This window comes from Mya arenaria, chromosome 16, assembly GCF_026914265.1.
Source record: "Mya arenaria isolate MELC-2E11 chromosome 16, ASM2691426v1".
NCBI lineage: Eukaryota > Metazoa > Mollusca > Bivalvia > Myida > Myidae > Mya > Mya arenaria.
In genome coordinates, this window is record NC_069137.1 from 50,720,842 (window position 1) to 50,746,557 (window position 25,716).

At 43.1% G+C, this 25,716-nt stretch overlaps 1 protein-coding gene across 1 annotated transcript in view; it reads left to right on the plus strand.

Annotated features, from left to right (window-relative positions):
• The window catches only part of LOC128221770 (uncharacterized), a 97,025-nt gene that overhangs the window by 31,185 nt on the left and 40,124 nt on the right, over nt 1-25,716 (plus strand). The window contains exons 21-27 of the mRNA XM_052930372.1: nt 276-383; nt 1,496-1,537; nt 2,230-2,331; nt 3,030-3,269; nt 8,012-8,128; nt 9,414-9,521; nt 11,240-11,445. Coding sequence (XP_052786332.1) covers nt 276-383; nt 1,496-1,537; nt 2,230-2,331; nt 3,030-3,269; nt 8,012-8,128; nt 9,414-9,521; nt 11,240-11,445 — 923 coding nt within the window. The remainder of the gene's footprint in view (nt 1-275; nt 384-1,495; nt 1,538-2,229; nt 2,332-3,029; nt 3,270-8,011; nt 8,129-9,413; nt 9,522-11,239; nt 11,446-25,716) is intronic.

The following is a 25,716-nucleotide window of genomic DNA, read 5'->3' on the forward strand; positions in this document are numbered from 1 at the left end:
CAAAAAACGTGTACGGAGGTCAAAGATAGCGCCGAACAGGTTAATGGAAACAAATATTTTATTTTAAGCCTGATCACATTTTCAATAGGCTCACTTGATTTTTTTCGCGTCTTTACACACGTTGACATGGCTTATTCAATTACTTTCAACAAGTATTATTTAAATGTCTGCTCTGTTCAAAATATTGTCGATTGCAAACACACAACAATAAGATATATATTAATAATAAGTTTTGCTCTATGCTGTTTTAAACCATTGCGACATGTGTACTTTAGTCGGGTGTACGGACAAAGGAACGCTTAACTGTGCAGGTCTCAAGGCGTTTGTGTGCCAGTCCGAATATCTCAGCATTACACAGTGTGCCAAGACGTGTGGGAAATGCAGTAAGTATGAGCCAATACATCAACAACAAAACATGTCTTCAATTTATTGATACAAATCCATTTGGGCTTGTGCACTTAAATTGGTTTAAACCCCCAGTAAATTTACATTTCCCTGACCGCTCCAATGCGGTACCTAACAATCCTTGATAAACATACCTAGTTTTTTTTATATAGTATGTATGTACTGTGCTGCCTGCTTGTGGAGTTTTGTGCTGTTCTTCCATGTTTCTTGTTTGAGATTTTATTGTATATTTCTTTGGCGTTTACCCAGTGCCATTAAACCGGGTTTATGTTTAAACTGTTTTGCTTCTGAGCTTGTTTCTGTAGCTTTTTGCATAAATATTGTTTCAGTCCAGTTTTCCACATCGGTATTCTATCTGTGTGTATGTTGTTATGGGAACTTAGTACGATAATACATTTACCAATTTATACATTAGAACCTGAGCATATAGAACAGGTTCTAATAGTACCAAAATACTATCAATCAGTAAGGCATTTTCATTTTAATCTTAGCTCTGAAACACCATAACGGAAGAGTATAAAGATGCGCTATTACTCCCAATTTTAATTTAAAAGTTTATAGAATTCAACATGTTTCAATGATCAAGTTGACAAATTATTATAGAGTTTGCATTTGAATTAGTAGGTGGACACATTATTACATTGCAACGTACTTGAGCAATAGCTAAGCACATTAAGTTATCCTCAATTGTTCTATGCATAGCTAATGACCATATTTAAAACGTACACACCAAATTCATTATGATAGATTTGATAATCATTTACGGTATCTGACCCACATATGATTGATTTCTAATTTCCCAATATTATGAAATGTTTTAGCGGTCAATTTTCTTAACATGGTGTAAATCATCACCTCATAGAACACAATTTATTTCATCATCATCAGTTCACTACATCATCAAGCGAATAAAGCACAAACAAAACGACCAAAAACGCCAAACAGTCGTTTGTGATCTCTGAAATGTACCATGTTTTGTTATTATGTGAAGTGACATACGTATAAAGAAGAAATACCAAGCATGTCTGCATACAGCATGGCAGCTTCCATTGTTTGAACATTTTAAGGACATGCAGTAATATCGTTGCAGGTTTCGGTGTATTGCCATCAAAGCTGGTAGACTTTGGAATAGGTAATGTGTTTGAAATTTAACATATATCTATACTTAACCTTATTCAGTTTTATTCTAAAATAGGTTGTTTTTAAAAACAAAAATATATTCGAACCACGTTTTAAAATATAGAAATATTGTTTATAGTCGAGTACTTTTGTTTATGCATCTTTCGGCAGATCGGCTGTTTTTGAAACTATAATTGTGACGTCCAGTATATCCCTGCTAGTAAGAAACGGAATGGAATTTAATTTATATTAAGTACAGGTTGAAGGGAATAGAAAGTGATCTCTTGTCAGCAACCTTTACTGATAGTTTCACTGCGACTTTCTAATCGCTCATATTCTCAGAGCCTTATCAAAGAGACGCACCACAGGTCTTCCCTTTTGCTTATATCAGTATGTATCAACATTGATTCAAATCGAGATCATTTTCTAATAATACAGGATGAGTCGAAACTCACTGTGACTGTGTCAGTTATGATTTATATTTTCTTCGCAAGAGTTATATCCAAATTTGTTAAAAAATACAGGATTCTGTAGACGAAGGACAAGGTTCTACGAGCACTGTTTTAATCCAAATAAAATACAATTATTATTCCACATGCTTCGATATTTAAGTATTCTATGAAGGCTTAAAGGTACCCATGCTTGTTTAATTGCAAGGTATGCAGCAAACGAGCTTTGACTGTTAACATTTTTTATGTATTTTAGGATGTGTCGACGCTGACCCGAACTGTGATATCCTCAGTAATTTCATATGTAAGGACTTGGAGTCGGCAACGCGGATATGTCCGAAAACATGCCATGTCTGTGGTAGGTGTTTTATCTGCAATTTTGAATTCATTTAATATTGTAATGCTTGTTCATCTAAGCACTTTTCAAAACGTTTCATTTGTATGGTTTTTTTCATGCAGTGTCTCCCCCGTAATATGTTTAAGAGATGTCGGACTGAACGGGGTGTGCTCTCCCAATGATTTCATGCATTTAGTCTTTTTTGATAATATATCATTGCTCATGTTTTCAAGTTTTCTCAAATGCATGATACACATTTTAAATCATACTACTGTATTCAATCTGTGTTTGAAAGCTCATACATAGGCAGAAAAAAGAGAGCTGAAAATCAAGACAAAGTGTAAAAAAAACAAAATCCGGGTGGTCTTCCCTAGCGCTTTTCGATATAAACCTTGTCTTTGGACCCGGTACAAAGTAGAAACACAAGGACGTTTCAATTTTCCTGATTTAAAAGATTACTTGATACTCGGAATTGGCCAGATATGTCAGGCAACATGCGATGGGAAAATTGCTACTTGCATACAAGGCCGAAAGTTGTTTTTTAACATCCACTTTGTTAAAAAAGTATAATAACATTATTGTAGTTGTTTGCATGGTTAATAATATTCACAAAAAAATCAAACGTGTTAGGTTAAACTGGCTTTGACCATCGAGAAACCTTTAAGCGAACAAAAGTTGAGCCACGGAAAAATACTTTTATCATTTCCTGATTGTTCTAGATAAGCTTCTGCCGCTGGGTGGTGGCATAACAACACCAAAACAGGTTGTAGCCACAACCACTACTTCAACACAATCACCAACAACAATTAAACCCCATTGGCTTGGATGGAGCGAACTCAGCTGTAGCTACAGTCATGGAATTTGCTTTTTCACACGAAACAGAACTTGCACAAGCGAATACATCAACGATTGTGCTGGAAGCAGCTATGACCTTAGGCCCGGTTGTACCAACTGTACAGGTATTTATGCTTTCTAAGTCACCCGTAATGACATTGTCCAATTATAACTTTTAAATGTAAATATCGGAGAACGAAGATGACTAGTATTACCGGTAACAATGATTACATGTGGAGCACGCCTTTCTCCTATTAAAGACAAAGTAATTGACTGGTCTTTAGTAGGGGACGGCAATTTGGCGTTCCGAAATTAAACCCCACTTACGCAAAAACTTGGATCCGTCCCTGGTTGTCAGGCAGAAAAGTTATGATGTCGTCTTTGAACTGTACATGTACCTCTGTGGATAAAAATGAATTTTTTCGTCTAGCTTTAAAGGCAGGCAATCATTGCTGTTTTGAAATACAGTCGAAACCCGTTGGCTCGAAACCCCAGGGAACGGTGAAAATACCTCGAGCCTCGAAGATATCGAGCTAAGCGATAATTCTTACCTATCAGTTTAAAGAAATGGGTCCTAAGCATCCCGTTCGAGCCAAAGAGGAATTCGAGCCAAACGAGTTCGAACCAACGGGGTTCGACTGTACATGTGTTATTATCTTTGATTCAGTTCTGCATATTAAATCCGATCACACGCAAAATCTCGTTTCTTTCATAATTACATCAATACATCCACAGGGCTAATCCATTGACGACCTACTTTTTAATTGTGTTTCTGAAGCTGATTCTGGTTATTTTAGGCTTAAAAACGATGCTTTTTTATCAATTAATGAATGTTGAATTATACAATGATAATTGAGTCATACAATGAGTCATTTTAAGTATGAATTCACATGTTTATACTAAGTAATGGTTTTGTTCCAATGTGCGTTTGTTAATCTACTATCCACTTAACAAAGTTTCTATTCAGATTCTACAAATACAAAAAAAAAACTTCAATACTACAGTAAAAACTATAGGAGCAAGCACAGTTATCAAAATTTCAAAAATAATCACTGTTAAAGGCCTAGTTTAAGGAATATTTGGCATGATAATCCCCTGCTGTGCATCTCTTGCTAATTGCATTGGTGTCACAGTAGGGTCCGATTTCCTGTGTATTCGTTTATTGGCTCAGGGCCATTTAGGGTTCATTTCTATAATAACACTTCTAAAACTGCATAGCAGGATACTCAGATCGGATATCTGATAAGAGGGATGAAGGCAAGTAGATTAAAATCAATAAACAGAGGTTGTGTATTATACACAGTTTTTTTTAGGGGGGGGGGGTCACTTATAGAAGGCTTAAACTAGGCCTTTAAGCAGCATAAGACAAAAGCCCTAACCAAAATAAGCTAGACACAAACATATTAACATCATATACAAAAATATAGACACCACCAATCACATATGTTACCTGTATTGTAATTACGGGATTAATGGGTAATGTTTTTCTGACTTGGAAACTTAATTAATAAAGAGTTTTAGCTCAATTAGCTGATTTGTAATCAGTAAGAAATATCCTTCACAATGATCACAAAATTAAATGGTTGCTACCAACATTCGAATAAGGGTCAATGGAACCAAACGAAGCGTGTAACTGTACATCGGATACCTGAAGGAATTTCAAACAGTTTAAGACTTTTTAGAGGAAAAAATAGCCGGTATCACTAAACATGTAAAGCTTAAAGGCCTAGTTTAAGGAATGTTTGGCATGATAATGCTAATTGCACTGATGTCACAGTAGGGGCCAATTTCCTATTTAGTTATTTATTGGCAATTTATTTATTGGCAATTTAGGGTCCATTTCTATAATAAAACCTCCAAACTGCACAATAGCATACTCAGATTAGAGATCTGATAAGATGGCACAAGGCAATTAGATTAAGATCAATACACAGAGGTTGTGCACAATACACGGTTGTTGTTTGTTTTACACTTATAGAAGGATTAAAGGCCTTTAAAGGTCAAGTTAATCAACAGTGTTTTTTTGTAAAACACTCTAAGTATTTATATTTCATAAAACTATAGAAACTGAAATAGTTAATACATGATACTTTTAAATAGTTGAGTTCTTTACAATGAATACAATATTTATTTGACAAACTATAGAAACAAGTGCAGTAGTCGAAAGTTTCAAGTTGAACAGAAACCACGCTCTAGGGCACAGGGTCAGCGCCAAAGATATGGAAAACAAATTATCACAAATCAGAATGCCATCATATAAGGGAAGAAAACTGTGTGCTGAATTATGCGATCTTAACACTTTTCAACACCAGATATATAACAACTATGTTAATTAATCACATGTGTTCTTTTAGTAAGTTTGCCCATTCAGATACCTTGATTTGTTAAAAGTTATTTGAATAATCATTGCTTGCTGAAAAACCATTATGTTAAATAAATGAATTGACATATGTTTTCTTTGTCAATCGACGCGGGAGAGAAGCCTCCTGAAAGGGGCACATCAATGTGTGTTATGCGCTACATATGGCGCCTTACACACATAACTTACATTGCACAATGACCTCAATGCCATTGCAAATAATCTCAAAAAACAAGGACGAATTAAAAAGTAGTGGGGTGGGGGCGGTCTTTTAGTTTAATAAACTATATTTTATAAACAAGGATTAAAAAGAAAGTCATGTTAATTAATGCTGAGTTAGTCCAATTGACACGACATTGCTAGAGGGTGTGGTTTATTTCTGTGAACTCTTATGAATCCCACTTGTCGGGATTCGGGACTAGAAACCAAACTGACATACATCCAACCCAATGTCAGCTTGAATCGAACTCAGGACGCCCTGGTGAGAAGTGCGCACGTTTACCACTGCGCTAACAGGAACTTGTTTTCGCGTGACTAGAATTCAACACGATGATAATACACGTTCGTTTTCGTTTCAGGAATAAGAGACACGACGACGCAGATGCCATCGACGACAGTTACAGGTACATTAAAGATGCACTCTTACTCCCAGATAAGATTAACCACAATTAATAATATTGTTTTAATATTCAAAGAAGGATGAATAAATGTCAAAAACAATGGTTCTTACGAAGGATACCGAGTTTTATTTGAAAGTAATGAGCATTCAATATTGCATTTCTACCTTATGAGACCATAGTAGACCACAGAAAATCTTTTAGCATTAACCAATCATTTAATATTTTTGCGCCTTCTGCTATTAAATACACGGTTAAAATCTTGTTATCAGTAAATAATATTTTCCATAAATGCATTATTTAGTAAGTAGTTAAAGGCTTATCAGTCAAAACTGATGTTTGTTAAACATGTGTATGTATTGATTTTCACTTTAATATTAATAACTTTGAAATGTTTGTTGATTTATCACTACAAGCAGAAATCGGCCTGCATGATTTATTTTACTTGTATAGTATAGGGATGAATTCAGGATTTGACGTTAGAGGGTGCGTAGCTTAGGGGCGTAAACTTTTGAGTTGCACCCTTCCCTAAGAACCTAAAGAGATTTCGTTGGCTGTGTTGGCACGGTGGTATGGGGTACTCCCTCACAAAAAATAACAATATCTAGTCCAAAATAGTGCATTTAAGCGTATTTTGTTACTGTTTTTTTCTCCTATATTAAAACAAAAAGTAAAATTGGGACCGCGAGTGTACTTAAACAAAGAAAAATACTGGTTCAAGCATATTAGTTGAAATCTCAAAAGATAAGCCCTGTTTAGAGGCACTAGGCAAACGACAATGAACAAGAGCCACAAACATACAGCGCCACAAACATACAGCGCATTTACAAATACAAGCCTTATCTTACTAATGTTACTTGATCAGCTCAAACGGCAATGAACAAGAACCACAAACATACACCGCCACAAACATACAGCGCATTTACAAATACAAGCCTTATCTTACTAACGTTACTTGACCAGCTGTCTTTATCTAGCCCGTGTCTTTGCAATTCTTTCTTTTTGGTTTGGAAGACGCCATTAGAAAGATACCATTTGCAAGATTATCTCTAGTACATGTATGTTTAAAGGGACACACAATAGATTTCGCTTCATTGATGCAATAAAATGCATATGTTCTATTTTAATGCATTATTATGTTTTCTCATCTGACATAACTACCACAACTAAATGAAACATATGATATGTATACAATCAAACAAAAAATAAGGCTTTATCAATTTCGTTTTCACTGAATAAGCCTGAAAAAGCGCCACACTATCGTTATTATTTTCCATCTGCACACAAATCATATGTTTTTGGTTTTTATCATTAATGTCAATGAGCTACACATGATAATTCATAAAAATTAAAAACATGTTTTTGTTGTTTCTATCAGTTGTAAACATTGTTGTTTCCCTGTCAAAAGCTCCGTCTACACATATTTTGAGCTTGACGACGTCAATAGGCAAAGAACCTCATGTGTTTAATTTCTGTTTTTTATGAAGTGAAATCAACAGTAAATAGAGCATTTGCCTTATTAAAGTAAAATTCTTGGGTTTCAATGTATTATTTCTTAATGCACCAGTCAATTGTAATCACGCCCCCTCCAGGTCCGGGGAATAACGGGGACTTTGACTTTAATTCCAGCAAAGCCCGGGTAAAACCCCCGCCCGGTGGAGACGAACTGATAGTAAAATCCCCGCCAAATGCCCCCGCCCCCAATGGACCCTAAGTATGGCACATTCCCCGCTATATTTGGCGCGAACACAAAACCACCGCATTCGCCCGGAACTGCGGGGCCACCGGGAAAGTATAAACACGGCCCATTTCCCCGGCTATCCCCGGTTTACCCGGGGGTGGGGCGTGGTTACAATTGACTTGTGCATAACAGCTATAGTTCTTTTTTCAGAAAGTGCTTGCCACGATGATCCCAATTCAAACTGTACTATAAAAGAATCCTTAAACCTCATTTGTGGGCTAGAGGCACTCGCTGCTAAGGTCTGCCCGAAAAGCTGTGGCTTATGTGGTAAGATGATTTAGTCCTAGAAAGCAAGTAACTGATTTAGATATAATTATTAACATATTGAAGACAATTAACCTCAATTAGATGTCAATTTAGTTTGTCCAACAGAAAGGCAGTATTTCACAAGTGTTACTATATATAGAATCCGACGTATATGTTTAAGGTAGAATACTCGCCGAATGGACAAGGCCCGAGTGCGAGTATAATTAAGCTTTCCCAACATAGAGTAGATAATCAAATGACCGTAAACAGAACGAAGGGCTTTTTCTTTCTTATAAATGCCGAAATTTGGAAAATTTTACAGTTAAAAATAAAAGCTGTCTAGTCTCCTGCATATTAGGAAATGATTTTATATTAGTGTATTTCCCTTTAAAATACCCAAAATGGCTGAAATATCAATCCTTGGGTGTAAATATCTATTGCAATAAATCGATCATGACAGATAATATTTCATACAGATATCTGAATGTGATAAACAATCAATGATTTCCGAGTTTAATTATCAAAAAAACTTTACATCACATAATTTATTAGGATGTTGAAAATGAACCAGTACATGAAAAAAGACTTTCTAAAAAATATATATATATATATATATATATATATATATTTTTATTGGGATTTTTTTCTGAAGATTGGGAAAATATCTTATATTTTGCTTTGGGAATGGGTCCGTGGGTACTATAGAAAAATCCCTGGAATAGTAGCGCCCATACTGTGAAGTAATTTTAAGAAATGTTTACTGGTCATGCTATTACTATATAGACATGAAAAGTATTTGATTTGACGGGAGACTGACAATACAAACATAAAAAAATATATACACTTAGGCACTGCATCTACGGGCTTGAAATATTTATATGCCGAAAATGTTAGAGTAAAAATTTACTAAATGGCTGAGTGAAACTTACCAGGAGTGGAAACGAAACCTTTGTCATATACACGTGTGATTAGTCACTCTTCCGTTATGGGACACTATGCTGAGTATGAACCGGCCGAATCAAATAAACGGCGAATATACGACGCAAGTTGCAGAGTGGCATCTAAAATTTACAATTGTTACCATATATAGAAACATACGTATATAAAGTAGAAGAATCAAGTGACCGTATACAGAGTGGAAGCGCCCATTATGTGAAATGCTTTTCGTTCATGGTTACTTTTTATGTGATTACAATTACAAGGGATATAATAATTACGGTCAATGAAACGATAAGGTAATCAGCAGCACATGTGTAGGAGATTTCTTGATAATATTGTTGGTTGACAATGTGTTAATCTTCTGAAGGTACATGCTATGATCTACTGGACTGCAGTAGTACAGCGGCCCGACATTTCTTCTGTAGCAACGACAAGGACGCCGTAAGATACTGCAGGAAAACGTGTGGAAAATGCGGTAGGCTTTATCATACATAGGTAACATCATTAGGGTGTGTATACCACGTGATGAATTACGTCATAAGTGTGTATATACCACGTGATAATTACGTCATCAGTGTGTGTATACCACGTGATATATACGTCATATATGCTACGTCGGAAGGCAAAAATTTGCTTAAAATGAAGACTTAAATCAAAGATAACTTTTCATTTACAACACCATTTTAAATGAAACAAATTGCAGTCTATGCCGCTTACAGAGCCCCACATTTCTTTTATTACCGAAATTTGATGAGGTCATTCGTTTCATCAAACACCTCGACAAATCTGTTTCCAAAATTATGTTTTGACAGTGCTCCTTCAGACGGCCGTATTGTGAAAAGGTTTGTTGAAGTGTTTTAAGAAACAAAACTCTCAATCAAATTTAGGTATAATACCGAAGGTGGGGCTCCGTAAGAGGCGCAGACTGTGCTATGTTTCATTTAAAATAGGGAAGAAATAGTGAAGTTATCTTTGTTTAAAGTATTTTTCAAATCATAATATTGCCTTCCGACGTAGCATTTATGACGCAATTTATCATGTGGTTTACACACACTGGTTATGATTGGTATTTTACGATATGTGTAACACGCGACATTGCACAATATACAGATATGGAGGGTAATTGTTAGCTTCAGTGTAGGATCGAAAAATAAATCGCCGAGTGAATACCAAAAGATGTATTTCACGAGTGGTAAAAAATAATGCGATCTTTCACTGAAACAAACGTTTTTGCTTATAATATGCTTAAAAAGGATGTAAATTGAAATGTAATTGCTATGTGGTTTTGAAACCCACATTGTAAAGAAGGAACTTGTGTAACTAAATGTCTTATCTTTATAAAATAAAGTCATTATTATTATTATTATTATATATTGTTCCGAAATTCGTGCCAGACTGTAAGCAAACGTAACGTCATTTCGATTTTGTTTTTGTTTAGAAGTAAGAGCGGACTTTATTCTCAAAACAATAAAAACTAACCGAATGTTATTTCACGTTAAACTTATGCAATGGTGCAATATCGTTTTAAACATTTTAAAATAGATAAAAGGGGCCATATTCAGTAAGCAACATAGATTCAACTAAAATTTAAGATTAGAAACTAAGAGTTTTGATTGGCCTGTATATTTAGCTGTCCAATAGGCTGAATGGAATCACTGAAGTATGACTAATAATAATAATAATAATAATAAGATCAATATTGAATACTGGCCCAGGAGTGTTATAAGTATTGTGATGTCATACGTATTAAGAACGTCATGTTCAATATATCATGACGGTACTGTTGTTTTATATTCTAATAAGATACATTTATTTTGAAAACAACATAAATCAGTAATAAATATAATAAAGTGATGCCTTAATAATCTTCTTAGATTTCTCAATTATTTATTTAAGTGTATATTAAATAATGAGTATGTTGTAACTGATCTTATCTCGTTTAATTTTATTATATCTTACAACTCATTTCAATCTGTGTGTGTCCAACAGCGAGGCATCTGAAAATTCGTTTCAATTTTGATTTTCTTTCCTACTCATTACCACATACATTATTTAACTTCAAGCTATGGAATAAGAAAAAAACATTATGTAATTGAAATATCACATTTATAAAATTTGTTGAATCTTTGGTAAATATAACCTTTTAAATCTTATTTTATTATATCATTTCTATTATTATAAATTTCATACCAGGCGAGCCCCAGGTCGCACCCAACCTGAACATGTGCGGCGATCCTGTCAACGCCATCAGCAATTGCGAGACCTTGGAATGGGAACTGTGTATTTGTAAAGACGACAGTATTAAATCGCTTTGCCACGGCTACTGTAGTGATACTTGTACCGGGTATAGTCGAAACAAGACGATAAATCAAAACTGTCACGTGATACCTGATGCTAATGTAAGTATTTTATTCTCATTTAAGAGATAATTTAAGAGACGCTTATTGTTAATGTTGACTAATTTTTGAGCAGTACATTATCCAGACTAGTGCTCACTGTAAACATGTATTGCCTCAAACTTAGTTGACTTCTTAAGGGCAGAAGTAAGGTTAGTGTGCAACGTGATACGAGTTCGAGTCGTTTAGTATATACCTGGTATTTTATCTTAATGTACACAAAGGTTATGGATTATTGAATCACACTCGTGTCCATTTTCTGAGAAAAGACAAGGTTTATCACATGTGGCCCCAATTCCTCGAAACTTCTTTAGGCCCCTAAAACAGGATTAAGCTAATCTCACTATTTGTGTTGTTTTATAAAATGTGTTATTTTGACTTCTTCAAGAATTTTTAGAAATTATGTAGGAATTATCTGTATGATTATCAGAATAAACCATTTTTCATTTATCAAAATCCATTTTCAGTATGTATTTTGGCTAATTGAAATAAGCGATTTAAGCCTATTAAGCTTAAGAAGTTTCGAGAAATTGTGACCTGATCCACTATTTGTACACGAAAGGTTACGATTGGTTAATCCTGTCATGTGAAGCCTTTGGTTAGTATACTCTGGTGATTGGAGGGGTAATGTAAGCTTCTTCTTCTCTGTTTTTTCATAAGGTTTTATGTAAATATATCGAAGTTATCATGGGGTGTATGGCATTAAAGTAACCTTGAGAATTAATATTTAAAGGTTTTTAAACTACATCTAAAAATACACATTAAAACGGACTATAAAAACGATAGGGTCTGAGCCTATTTGGTAGGTAGGGTCTAAGCCTATTTGGTAGGTAGGGTCTGCGCCTATTTGGTAGGTAGGGTCGGCGCCTATTTTGTAGGTAGGGTCTGTGCCTATTTGGTAGGTAGGGTCTGAGCCTATTTGGTAGGTAGGGTCTGTGCCTATTTGGTAGGTAGGGTCTGTGCCTATTTGGTAGGTAGGGTCTGAGCCTATTTGGTAGGTAGGGTCTGCGCCTATTTGGTAGGTAGGGTCGGCGCCTATTTGGTAGGTAGTGTCTGTGCCTATTTGGTAGGTAGGGTCTGTGCCTATTTGGTAGGTAGGGTCTGAGCCTATTTGGTAGGTAGGGTTTGCGCCTATTTGGTAGGTAGGGTCTGCGCCTATTTGGTAGGTAGTGTCTGTGCCTATTTGGTAGGTAGGGTCTGTGCCTATTTGGTAGGTAGGGTCTGAGCCTATTGGGTAGGTAGGGTCTGCGCCTATTTGGTAGGTAGGGTCGGCGCCTATTTGGTAGGTAGTGTCTGTGCCTATTTGGTAGGTAGGGTCTGAGCCTATTTGGTAGGTAGGGTCTGCGCCTATTTGGTAGATAGTGTCTGTGCCTATTTGGTAGGTAGGGTCTGCGCCTATTTGGTAGATAGTGTCTGTGCCTATTTGGTAGGTAGGGTCTGAGCCTATTTGGTAGATAGTGTCTGTGCCTATTTGGTAGGTAGGGTCTGCGCCTATTTGGTAGATAGTGTCTGTGCCTATTTGGTAGGTAGGGTCTGTGCCTATTTGGTAGGTAGTGTCTGTGCCTATTTGGTAGGTAGGGTCTGAGCCTATTTGGTAGGTAGGGTCTGAGCCTATTTGGTAGGTAGTGTCTGCATCTATTTGGTAGGTAGGGTCTGCGCCTATTTGGTAGGTAGGGTCTGCGCCTATTTGGTAGGTAGGGTGTGCGCCTATTTGGTAGGTAGGGTCTGCGCCTATTTGGTAGGTAGTGTCTGCATCTATTTGGTAGGTAGGGTCTGCGCCTATTTGGTAGGTAGGGTCTGCGCCTATTGGGTAGGTAGTGTCTGTGCCTATTTGGTAGGTAGGGTCTGTGCCTATTTGGTAGGTAGGTTTGCGCCTATTTGGTAGGTAGTGTCTGTGCCTATTTGGTAGGTAGGGTCTGCGCCTATTTGGTAGATAGGGTCTGTGCCTATTTGGTAGGTAGTGTCTGCGCCTATTTGGTAGGTAGGGTCTGCGCCTATTTGGTAGGTAGGTTCTGTGCCTATTTGGTAGGTAGTGTCTGTGCCTATTTGGTAGGTAGTGTCTGTGCCTATTTGGTAAGTAGGGTCGGTGCCTATTTGGTAGGTAGGGTCTGAGCCTATTTGGTAGGTAGGGTCTGCGCCTATTTGGTAGGTAGTGTCTGCGCCTATTTGGTAGGTAGGGTCTGTGCCTATTTGGTAGGTAGGGTCTGCGCCTATTTGGTAAGTAGGGTCGGTGCCTATTTGGTAGGTAGGGTCAGAGCCTATTTGGTAGGTAGGGTCGGTGCCTATTTGGTAGGTAGGTTTGCGCCTATTTGGTAGGTAGGGTCTGCGCCTATTTGGTAAGTAGGGTCGGTGCCTATTTGGTAGGTAGGGTCTGAGCCTATTTGGTAGGTAGGGTCTGAGCCTATTTGGTAGGTAGGTTTGCGCCTATTTGGTAGGTAGGGTCTGCGCCTATTTGGTAAGTAGGGTCGGTGCCTATTTGGTAGGTAGGGTCTGCGCCTATTTGGTAGGTAGGGTCTGCGCCTATTTGGTAGGTAGGGTCTGCGCCGATTTGGTAGGTAGGGTCTGCGCCTATTTGGTAGGTAGGGTCTGCGCCTATTTGGTAGGTAGGGTCGGTGCCTATTTGGTAGGTAGTGTCTGTGCCTATTTGGTAGGTAGGGGCGGCGCCTATTTGGTAGGTAGGGTCTGAGCCTATTTGGTAGGTAGGGTCTGAGCCTATTTGGTAGGTAGGGTCTGCGCCTATTTGGTAGGTAGTGTCTGCGCCTATTTGGTAGGTAGGGTCTGTGCCTATTTGGTAGGTAGGGTCTGCGCCTATTTGGTAAGTAGGGTCGGTGCCTATTTGGTAGGTAGGGTCAGAGCCTATTTGGTAGGTAGGGTCGGTGCCTATTTGGTAGGTAGGTTTGCGCCTATTTGGTAGGTAGGGTCTGCGCCTATTTGGTAAGTAGGGTCGGTGCCTATTTGGTAGGTAGGGTCTGAGCCTATTTGGTAGGTAGGGTCTGAGCCTATTTGGTAGGTAGGTTTGCGCCTATTTGGTAGGTAGGGTCTGCGCCTATTTGGTAAGTAGGGTCGGTGCCTATTTGGTAGGTAGGGTCTGCGCCTATTTGGTAGGTAGGGTCTGCGCCTATTTGGTAGGTAGGGTCTGCGCCGATTTGGTAGGTAGGGTCTGCGCCTATTTGGTAGGTAGGGTCTGCGCCTATTTGGTAGGTAGGGTCGGTGCCTATTTGGTAGGTAGTGTCTGTGCCTATTTGGTAGGTAGGGTCTGCGCCTATTTGGTAGGTAGGGTCTGAGCCTATTTGGTAGGTAGGGTCTGAGCCTATTTGGTAGGTAGGGTCTGCGCCTATTTGGTAGGTAGGGTCTGAGCCTATTTGGTAGGTAGGGGCGGCGCCTATTTGGTAGGTAGGGTCTGTGCCTATTTGGTAGGTAGTGTCTGTGCCTATTTGGTAGGTAGTGTCTGAGCCTATTTGGTAGGTAGGGTCTGCGCCTATTTGGTAGGTAGGGTCTGCGCCTATTTGGTAGGTAGGGTCTGTGCCTATTTGGTAGGTAGGGTCTGTGCCTATTTGGTAGGTAGGGTCTGTGCCTATTTGGTAGGTAGGGTCTGTGCCTATTTGGTAGGTAGGTTCGGCGCCTATTTGGTAGGTAGGTTTGCGCCTATTTGGTAGGTAGGGTCTGTGCCTATTTGGTAGGTAGGGTCTGCGCCTATTTGGTAGGTAGTGTCTGAGCCTATTTGGTAGGTAGTGTCTGTGCCTATTTGGTAGGTAGGGTCTGCGCCTATTTGGTAGGTAGTGTCTGAGCCTATTTGGTAGGTAGGGTCTGCGCCTATTTGGTAGGTAGGGTCTGTGCCTATTTGGTAGGTAGGGTCTGCGCCTATTTGGTAGGTAGGGTCTGCGCCTATTTGGTAGGTAGGGTCTGAGCCTATTTGGTAGGTAGGGTCTGTGCCTATTTGGTAGGTAGTGTCTGTGCCTATTTGGTAGGTAGGGTCTGAGCCTATTTGGTAGGTAGGGGCGGCGCCTATTTGGTAGGTAGTGTCTGTGCCTATTTGGTAGGTAGGGGCGGCGCCTATTTGGTAGGTAGGGTCTGTGCCTATTTGGTAGGTAGGGTCTGCGCCTATTTGGTTGGTAGGGTCTGTGCCTATTTGGTAGGTAGGGTCTGTGCCTATTTGGTAGGTAGTGTCTGTGCCTATTTGGTAGGTAGGGTCGGTGCCTATTTGGTAGGTAGTGTCTGTGCCTATTTGGTAGGTAGGGGCGGCGCCTATTTGGTAGGTAGGGTCTGAGCCTATTTGGTAGGTAGGGTCTGAGCCTATTTGGTAGGTAGGGTCTGCGCCTATTTGGTAGGTAGGGTCTGAGCCTATTTGGTAGGTAGGGGCGGCGCCTATTTGGTAGGTAGGGTCTGTGCCTATTTGGTAGGTAGTGTCTGTGCCTATTTGGTAGGTAGTGTCTGAGCCTATTTGGTAGGTAGGGTCTGCGCCTATTTGGTAGGTAGGGTCTGCGCCTATTTGGTAGGTAGGGTCTGTGCCTATTTGGTAGGTAGGGTCTGTGCCTATTTGGTAGGTAGGGTCTGTGCCTATTTGGTAGGTAGGGTCTGTGCCTATTTGGTAGGTAGGTTCGGCGCCTATTTGGTAGGTAGGTTTGCGCCTATTTGGTAGGTAGGGTCTGTGCCTATTTGGTAGGTAGGGTCTGCGCCTATTTGGTAGGTAGTGTCTGAGCCTATTTGGTAGGTAGTGTCTGTGCCTATTTGGTAGGTAGGGTCTGCGCCTATTTGGTAGGTAGTGTCTGAGCCTATTTGGTAGGTAGGGTCTGCGCCTATTTGGTAGGTAGGGTCTGTGCCTATTTGGTAGGTAGGGTCTGCGCCTATTTGGTAGGTAGGGTCTGCGCCTATTTGGTAGGTAGGGTCTGAGCCTATTTGGTAGGTAGGGTCTGTGCCTATTTGGTAGGTAGTGTCTGTGCCTATTTGGTAGGTAGGGTCTGAGCCTATTTGGTAGGTAGGGGCGGCGCCTATTTGGTAGGTAGTGTCTGTGCCTATTTGGTAGGTAGGGGCGGCGCCTATTTGGTAGGTAGGGTCTGTGCCTATTTGGTAGGTAGGGTCTGCGCCTATTTGGTAGGTAGGGTCTGTGCCTATTTGGTAGGTAGGGTCTGTGCCTATTTGGTAGGTAGTGTCTGTGCCTATTTGGTAGGTAGGGGCGGCGCCTATTTGGTAGGTAGGGTCTGTGCCTATTTGGTAGGTAGGGTCTGAGCCTATTTGGTAGGTAGGGTCTGAGCCTATTTGGTAGGTAGGGTCTGCGCCTATTTGGTAGGTAGTGTCTGTGCCTATTTGGTAGGTAGGGGCGGCGCCTATTTGGTAGGTAGGGTCTGAGCCTATTTGGTAGGTAGGGTCTGAGCCTATTTGGTAGGTAGGGTCTGAGCCTATTTGGTAGGTAGGGTCTGTGCCTATTTGGTAGGTAGTGTCTGTGCCTATTTGGTAGGTAGGGTCGGCGCCTATTTGGTAGGTAGGGTCTGTGCCTATTTGGTAGGTAGGGTCTGAGCCTATTTGGTAGGTAGGGTCTGTGCCTATTTGGTAGGTAGGGTCTGTGCCTATTTGGTAGGTAGTGTCTGTGCCTATTTGGTAGGTAGGGGCGGCACCTATTTGGTAGGTAGGGTCTGTGCCTATTTGGTAGGTAGTGTCTGTGCCTATTTGGTAGGTAGGGTCTGAGCCTATTTGGTAGGTAGGGGCGGCGCCTATTTGGTAGGTAGTGTCTGTGCCTATTTGGTAGGTAGGGTCTGCACCTATTTGGTAGGTAGGGTCTGTGCCTATTGGGTAGGTAGGTTTGCGCCTATTGGGTAGGTAGGGTCTGCGCCTATTTGGTAGGTAGGGTCTGCGCCTATTTGGTAGGTAGGATCTGTGCCTATTTGGTAGGTAGGATCTGTGCCTATTTGGTAGGAAGGGTCTGTGCCTATTTTGTAGGTAGGATCTGTGCCTATTTGGTAGGTAGGGTCTGAGCCTATTTGGTAGGTAGGGTCGGCGCCTATTTGGTAGGTAGGGTCTGCGCCTATTTGGTAGGTAGGGTCGGCGCCTATTTGGTAGGTAGGGTCTGCGCCTATTTGGTAGGTAGGGTCTGCGCCTATTTGGTAGGTAGGGTCTGCGCCTATTTGGTAGGTAGGGTCTGCGCCTATTTGGTAGGTAGGGTCGGCGCCTATTTGGTAGGTAGGGTCTGCGCCTATTTGGTAGGTAGGGTCTGCGCCTATTTGGTAGGTAGGGTCTGCGCCTATTTGGTAGGTAGGGTCTGCGCCTATTTGGTAGGTAGGGTCGGCGCCTATTTGGTAGGTAGGGTCTGCGCCTATTTGGTAGGTAGGGTCTGCGCCTATTTGGTAGGTAGGGTCGGCGCCTATTTGGTAGGTAGGGTCTGTGCCTATTTGGTAGGTAGTGTCTGAGCCTATTTGGTAGGTAGGGTCTGTGCCTATTTGGTAGGTAGTGTCTGTGCCTATTTGGTAGGTAGGGTCTGAGCCTATTTGGTAGGTAGGGGCGGCGCCTATTTGGTAGGTAGTGTCTGTGCCTATTTGGTAGGTAGGGTCTGCGCCTATTTGGTAGGTAGGGTCTGTGCCTATTGGGTAGGTAGGTTTGCGCCTATTGGGTAGGTAGGGTCTGCGCCTATTTGGTAGGTAGGGTCTGCGCCTATTTGGTAGGTAGGGTCAGCGCCTATTTGGTAGGTAGGATCTGTGCCTATTTGGTAGGAAGGGTCGGTGCCTATTTGGTAGGTAGGGTCGGTGCCTATTTGGTAGGTAGGGTCTGAGCCTATTTGGTAGGTAGGGTCGGCGCCTATTTGGTAGGTAGGGTCTGCGCCTATTTGGTAGGTAGGGTCGGCGCCTATTTGGTAGGTAGGGTCTGCGCCTATTTGGTAGGTAGGGTCTGCGCCTATTTGGTAGGTAGGGTCTGCGCCTATTTGGTAGGTAGGGTCTGCGCCTATTTGGTAGGTAGGGTCTGCGCCTATTTGGTAGGTAGGGTCGGCGCCTATTTGGTAGGTAGGGTCTGCGCCTATTTGGTAGGTAGGGTCTGCGCCTATTTGGTAGGTAGGGTCTGCGCCTATTTGGTAGGTAGGGTCTGCGCCTATTTGGTAGGTAGGGTCTGCGCCTATTTGGTAGGTAGGGTCTGCGCCTATTTGGTAGGTAGGGTCTGCGCCTATTTGGTAGGTAGGGTCGGCGCCTATTTGGTAGGTAGGGTCTGTGCCTATTTGGTAGGTAGTGTCTGTGCCTATTTGGTAGGTAGGGTCTGTGCCTATTTGGTAGGTAGGGTCGGCGCCTATTTGGTAGGTAGGGTCTGCACCTATTTGGTAGGTAGGGTCGGCGCCTATTTGGTAGGTAGGGTCTGCACCTATTTGGTAGGTAGGTTCGGCGCCTATTTGGTAGGTAGGTTCGGCGCCTATTTGGTAGGTAGGGTCTGCACCTATTTGGTAGGTAGGTTCGGCGCCTATTTGGTAGGTAGGGTCTGCGCCTATTTGGTAGGTAGGTTCTGTGCCTATTTGGTAGGTAGGGTCTGCGCCTATTTGGTAGGTAGGGTCGGCGCCTATTTGGTAGGTAGGGTCTGCGCCTATTTTGTAGGTAGGGTCTGCGCCTATTTGGTAGGTAGGGTCGGTGCCTATTTGGTAGGTAGTGTCTGTGCCTATTTTGTAGGTAGGATCTGCGTCTATTTGGTAGGTAGTGTCTGTGCCTATTTGGTAGGTAGTGTCTGTGCCTATTTGGTAGGTAGTGTCTGTGCCTATTTGGTAGGTAGTGTCGGCGCCTATTTGGTAGGTAGTGTCGGCGCCTATTTGGTAGGTAGTGTCGGTGCCTATTTGGTAGGTAGTGTCTGCGCCTATTTGGTAGGTAGGGTCTGTGCCTATTTGGTAGGTAGTGTCTGTGCCTATTTGGTAGGTAGTGTCTGTGCCTATTTGGTAGGTAGTGTCGGCGCCTATTTGGTAGGTAGTGTCTGTGCCTATTTGGTAGGTAGGGTCGGCGCCTATTTGGTAGGTAGGGTCGGCGCCTATTTGGTAGGTAGGGTCTGCGCCTATTTGGTAGGTAGGGTCGGCGCCTATTTGGTAGGTAGGGTCGGCGCCTATTTGGTAGGTAGGGTCTGCGCCTATTTGGTAGGTAGGGTCGGCGCCTATTTGGTAGGTAGGGTCTGCGCCTATTTGGTAGGTAGGGTCTGCACCTATTTGGTAGGTAGGGTCTGTGCCTATTTGGTAGGTAGGGTCTGCGCCTATTTGGTAGGTAGGGTCTGTGCCTATTTGGTAGGTAGTGTCTGTGCCTATTTTGAAGGTAGGATCTGCGTCTATTTGGTAGGTAGGGTCTGTGCCTATTTGGTAGGTAGGGTCTGCACCTATTTGGTAGGTAGTGTCTGTGCCTATTTGGTAGGTAGTGTCTGTGCCTATTTTGTAGGTAGGGTCTGAGCCTATTTGGTAGGTAGTGTCTGTGCCTATTTGGTAGGTAGTGTCTGTGCCTATTTGGTAGGTAGTGTCTGTGCCTATTTGGTAGGTAGTGTCTGTGCCTATTTGGTAGGTAGTGTCTGTGCCTATTTGGTAGGTAGTGTCTGTGCCTATTTGGTAGGTAGGGTCTGTGCCTATTTGGTAGGTAGGGTCTGTGCCTATTTGGTAGGTAGGGTCTGTGCCTATTTGGTAGGTAGGGTCTGTGCCTATTTGGTAGGTAGGGTCTGAGCCTATTTGGTAGGTAGTGTCTGTGCCTATTTGGTAGGTAGTGTCTGTGCCTATTTGGTAGGTAGGGTCTGCGCCTATTTGGTAGGTAGTGTCTGTGCCTATTTGGTAGATAGGGTCAGCGCCTATTTGGTAGGTAGTGTCTGTGCCTATTTGGTAGGTAGTGTCTGTGCCTATTTGGTAGGTAGTGTCTGTGCCTATTTGGTAGGTAGGGTCTGCGCCTATTTGGTAGGTAGGGTCGGTGCCTATTTGGTAGGTAGGGTCTGCGCCTATTTGGTAGGTAGTGTCTGTGCCTATTTGGTAGGTAGTGTCTGTGCCTATTTGGTAGGTAGGGTCTGTGCCTATTTGGTAGGTAGGGTCTGCGCCTATTTGGTAGGTAGGGTCTGTGCCTATTTGGTAGGTAGTGTCTGTGCCTATTTTGTAGGTAGGATCTGCGTCTATTTGGTAGGTAGTGTCTGTGCCTATTTGGTAGGTAGGGTCTGCACCTATTTGGTAGGTAGTGTCTGTGCCTATTTGGTAGGTAGTGTCTGTGCCTATTTTGTAGGTAGGGTCTGAGCCTATTTGGTAGGTAGTGTCTGTGCCTATTTGGTAGGTAGGGTCTGTGCCTATTTGGTAGGTAGTGTCTGTGCCTATTTGGTAGGTAGTGTCTGTGCCTATTTGGTAGGTAGGGTCTGCGCCTATTTGGTAGGTAGTGTCTGTGCCTATTTGGTAGGTAGGGTCGGCGCCTATTTGGTAGGTAGGGTCGGCGCCTATTTGGTAGGTAGGGTCTGCGCCTATTTGGTAGGTAGGGTCGGCGCCTATTTGGTAGGTAGGGTCTGCGCCTATTTGGTAGGTAGGGTCTGCGCCTATTTGGTAGGTAGAGTCGGCGCCTATTTGGTAGGTAGGGTCTGCGCCTATTTGGTAGGTAGGGTCTGCGCCTATTTGGTAGGTAGGGTCTGTGCCTATTTGGTAGGTAGGGTCTGCGCCTATTTGGTAGGTAGGGTCTGTGCCTATTTGGTAGGTAGTGTCTGTGCCTATTTTGAAGGTAGGATCTGCGTCTATTTGGTAGGTAGTGTCTGTGCCTATTTGGTAGGTAGGGTCTGCACCTATTTGGTAGGTAGTGTCTGTGCCTATTTGGTAGGTAGTGTCTGTGCCTATTTTGTAGGTAGGGTCTGAGCCTATTTGGTAGGTAGTGTCTGTGCCTATTTGGTAGGTAGTGTCTGTGCCTATTTGGTAGGTAGTGTCTGTGCCTATTTGGTAGGTAGTGTCTGTGCCTATTTGGTAGGTAGGGTCGGTGCCTATTTGGTAGGTAGTGTCTGTGCCTATTTGGTAGGTAGGGTCTGTGCCTATTTGGTAGGTAGGGTCTGTGCCTATTTGGTAGGTAGTGTCTGTGCCTATTTGGTAGGTAGGGTCTGTGCCTATTTGGTAGGTAGGGTCTGTGCCTATTTGGTAGGTAGGGTCTGAGCCTATTTGGTAGGTAGTGTCTGTGCCTATTTGGTAGGTAGTGTCTGTGCCTATTTGGTAGGTAGGGTCTGCGCCTATTTGGTAGGTAGGGTCTGTGCCTATTTGGTAGATAGGGTCAGCGCCTATTTGGTAGGTAGTGTCTGTGCCTATTTGGTAGGTAGTGTCTGTGCCTATTTGGTAGGTAATGTCTGTGCCTATTTGGTAGGTAGGGTCTGCGCCTATTTGGTAGGTAGGGTCGGTGCCTATTTGGTAGGTAGGGTCTGCGCCTATTTGGTAGGTAGTGTCTGTGCCTATTTGGTAGGTAGTGTCTGTGCCTATTTGGTAGGTAGGGTCTGTGCCTATTTGGTAGGTAGGGTCTGAGCCTATTTGGTAGGTAGTGTCTGTGCCTATTTGGTAGGTAGTGTCTGTGCCTATTTGGTAGGTAGGGTCTGCGCCTATTTGGTAGGTAGTGTCTGTGCCTATTTGGTAGATAGGGTCAGCGCCTATTTGGTAGGTAGTGTCTGTGCCTATTTGGTAGGTAGTGTCTGTGCCTATTTGGTAGGTAATGTCTGTGCCTATTTGGTAGGTAGGGTCTGCGCCTATTTGGTAGGTAGGGTCGGTGCCTATTTGGTAGGTAGGGTCTGCGCCTATTTGGTAGGTAGTGTCTGTGCCTATTTGGTAGGTAGTGTCTGTGCCTATTTGGTAGGTAGGGTCTGTGCCTATTTGGTAGGTAGGGTCTGCGCCTATTTGGTAGGTAGTGTCTGTGCCTATTTGGTAGGTAGTGTCTGTGCCTATTTGGTAGGTAGGGTCTGTGCCTATTTGGTAGGTAGGGTCTGCGCCTATTTGGTAGGTAGGGGCGGCGCCTATTTGATAGATAGGGTCTGTGCCTATTTGGTAGGTAGGGTCTGCGCCTATTTGGTAGGTAGGGTCGGCGCCTATTTGGTAGGTAGGGTCTGCGCCTATTTGGTAGGTAGGGTCTGCGCCTATTTGGTAGGTAGGGTCGGCGCCTATTTGGTAGGTAGGGTCTGTGCCTATTTGGTAGGTAGTGTCTGTGCCTATTTGGTAGGTAGGGTCTGTGCCTATTTGGTAGGTAGGGTCGGCGCCTATTTGGTAGGTAGGGTCTGCACCTATTTGGTAGGTAGGGTCGGCGCCTATTTGGTAGGTAGGGTCTGCACCTATTTGGTAGGTAGGTTCGGCGCCTATTTGGTAGGTAGGTTCGGCGCCTATTTGGTAGGTAGGGTCTGCACCTATTTGGTAGGTAGGTTCGGCGCCTATTTGGTAGGTAGGGTCGGTGCCTATTTGGTAGGTAGTGTCTGTGCCTATTTGGTAGGTAGTGTCTGCGCCTATTTGGTAGGTAGGGTCTGTGCCTATTTGGTAGGTAGTGTCTGTGCCTATTTGGTAGGTAGTGTCTGTGCCTATTTGGTAGGTAGTGTCGGCGCCTATTTGGTAGGTAGTGTCTGTGCCTATTTGGTAGGTAGGGTCGGCGCCTATTTGGTAGGTAGGGTCGGCGCCTATTTGGTAGGTAGGGTCTGCGCCTATTTGGTAGGTAGGGTCGGCGCCTATTTGGTAGGTAGGGTCGGCGCCTATTTGGTAGGTAGGGTCTGCGCCTATTTGGTAGGTAGAGTCGGCGCCTATTTGGTAGGTAGGGTCTGCGCCTATTTGGTAGGTAGGGTCTGCACCTATTTGGTAGGTAGGGTCTGTGCCTATTTGGTAGGTAGGGTCTGTGCCTATTTGGTAGGTAGGGTCTGTGCCTATTTGGTAGGTAGTGTCTGTGCCTATTTTGAAGGTAGGATCTGCGTCTATTTGGTAGGTAGTGTCTGTGCCTATTTGGTAGGTAGGGTCTGCACCTATTTGGTAGGTAGTGTCTGTGCCTATTTGGTAGGTAGTGTCTGTGCCTATTTTGTAGGTAGGGTCTGAGCCTATTTGGTAGGTAGTGTCTGTGCCTATTTGGTAGGTAGTGTCTGTGCCTATTTGGTAGGTAGTGTCTGTGCCTATTTGGTAGGTAGTGTCGGTGCCTATTTGGTAGGTAGGGTCTGTGCCTATTTGGTAGGTAGTGTCTGTGCCTATTTGGTAGGTAGGGTCTGTGCCTATTTGGTAGGTAGGGTCTGTGCCTATTTGGTAGGTAGGGTCTGTGCCTATTTGGTAGGTAGGGTCTGTGCCTATTTGGTAGGTAGGGTCTGAGCCTATTTGGTAGGAAGGGTCTGTGCCTATTTGGTAGGTAGTGTCTGTGCCTATTTGGTAGGTAGGGTCTGCGCCTATTTGGTAGGTAGTGTCTGTGCCTATTTGGTAGATAGGGTCAGCGCCTATTTGGTAGGTAGTGTCTGTGCCTATTTGGTAGGTAGTGTCTGTGCCTATTTGGTAGGTAATGTCTGTGCCTATTTGGTAGGTAGGGTCTGCGCCTATTTGGTAGGTAGGGTCGGTGCCTATTTGGTAGGTAGGGTCTGCGCCTATTTGGTAGGTAGGGTCTGTGCCTATTTGGTAGGTAGTGTCTGTGCCTATTTGGTAGGTAGGGTCTGTGCCTATTTGGTAGGTAGGGTCTGCGCCTATTTGGTAGGTAGGGTCTGTGCCTATTTGGTAGGTAGGGTCTGTGCCTATTTTGTAGGTAGGATCTGCGTCTATTTGGTAGGTAGTGTCTGTGCCTATTTGGTAGGTAGGGTCTGCACCTATTTGGTAGGTAGTGTCTGTGCCTATTTGGTAGGTAGTGTCTATGCCTATTTTGTAGGTAGGGTCTGAGCCTATTTGGTAGGTAGTGTCTGTGCCTATTTGGTAGGTAGTGTCTGTGCCTATTTGGTAGGTAGTGTCTGTGCCTATTTGGTAGGTAGTGTCTGTGCCTATTTGGTAGGTAGTGTCGGCGCCTATTTGGTAGGTAGTGTCTGTGCCTATTTGGTAGGTAGGGTCGGCGCCTATTTGGTAGGTAGGGTCGGCGCCTATTTGGTAGGTAGGGTCTGCGCCTATTTGGTAGGTAGGGTCGGCGCCTATTTGGTAGGTAGGGTCGGCGCCTATTTGGTAGGTAGGGTCTGTGCCTATTTGGTAGGTAGGGTCGGCGCCTATTTGGTAGGTAGGGTCTGCGCCTATTTGGTAGGTAGGGTCTGCACCTATTTGGTAGGTAGGGTCTGTGCCTATTTGGTAGGTAGGGTCTGCGCCTATTTGGTAGGTAGGGTCTGTGCCTATTTGGTAGGTAGTGTCTGTGCCTATTTTGAAGGTAGGATCTGCGTCTATTTGGTAGGTAGTGTCTGTGCCTATTTGGTAGGTAGGGTCTGCACCTATTTGGTAGGTAGTGTCTGTGCCTATTTGGTAGGTAGTGTCTGTGCCTATTTTGTAGGTAGGGTCTGAGCCTATTTGGTAGGTAGTGTCTGTGCCTATTTGGTAGGTAGTGTCTGTGCCTATTTGGTAGGTAGTGTCTGCGCCTATTTGGTAGGTAGGGTCTGTGCCTATTTGGTAGGTAGGGTCGGTGCCTATTTGGTAGGTAGTGTCTGTGCCTATTTGGTAGGTAGGGTCTGTGCCTATTTGGTAGGTAGGGTCTGTGCCTATTTGGTAGGTAGTGTCTGTGCCTATTTGGTAGGTAGGGTCTGTGCCTATTTGGTAGGTAGGGTCTGTGCCTATTTGGTAGGTAGGGTCTGAGCCTATTTGGTAGGTAGTGTCTGTGCCTATTTGGTAGGTAGTGTCTGTGCCTATTTGGTAGGTAGGGTCTGCGCCTATTTGGTAGGTAGTGTCTGTGCCTATTTGGTAGATAGGGTCAGCGCCTATTTGGTAGGTAGTGTCTGTGCCTATTTGGTAGGTAGTGTCTGTGCCTATTTGGTAGGTAATGTCTGTGCCTATTTGGTAGGTAGGGTCTGCGCCTATTTGGTAGGTAGGGTCGGTGCCTATTTGGTAGGTAGGGTCTGCGCCTATTTGGTAGGTAGTGTCTGTGCCTATTTGGTAGGTAGGGTCTGTGCCTATTTGGTAGGTAGGGTCTGTGCCTATTTGGTAGGTAGGGTCTGCGCCTATTTGGTAGGTAGTGTCTGTGCCTATTTGGTAGGTAGTGTCTGTGCCTATTTGGTAGGTAGTGTCTGTGCCTATTTGGTAGGTAGGGTCTGCGCCTATTTGGTAGGTAGGGGCGGCGCCTATTTGATAGATAGGGTCTGTGCCTATTTGGTAGGTAGGGTCTGCGCCTATTTGGTAGGTAGGGTCGGCGCCTATTTGGTAGGTAGGGTCTGCGC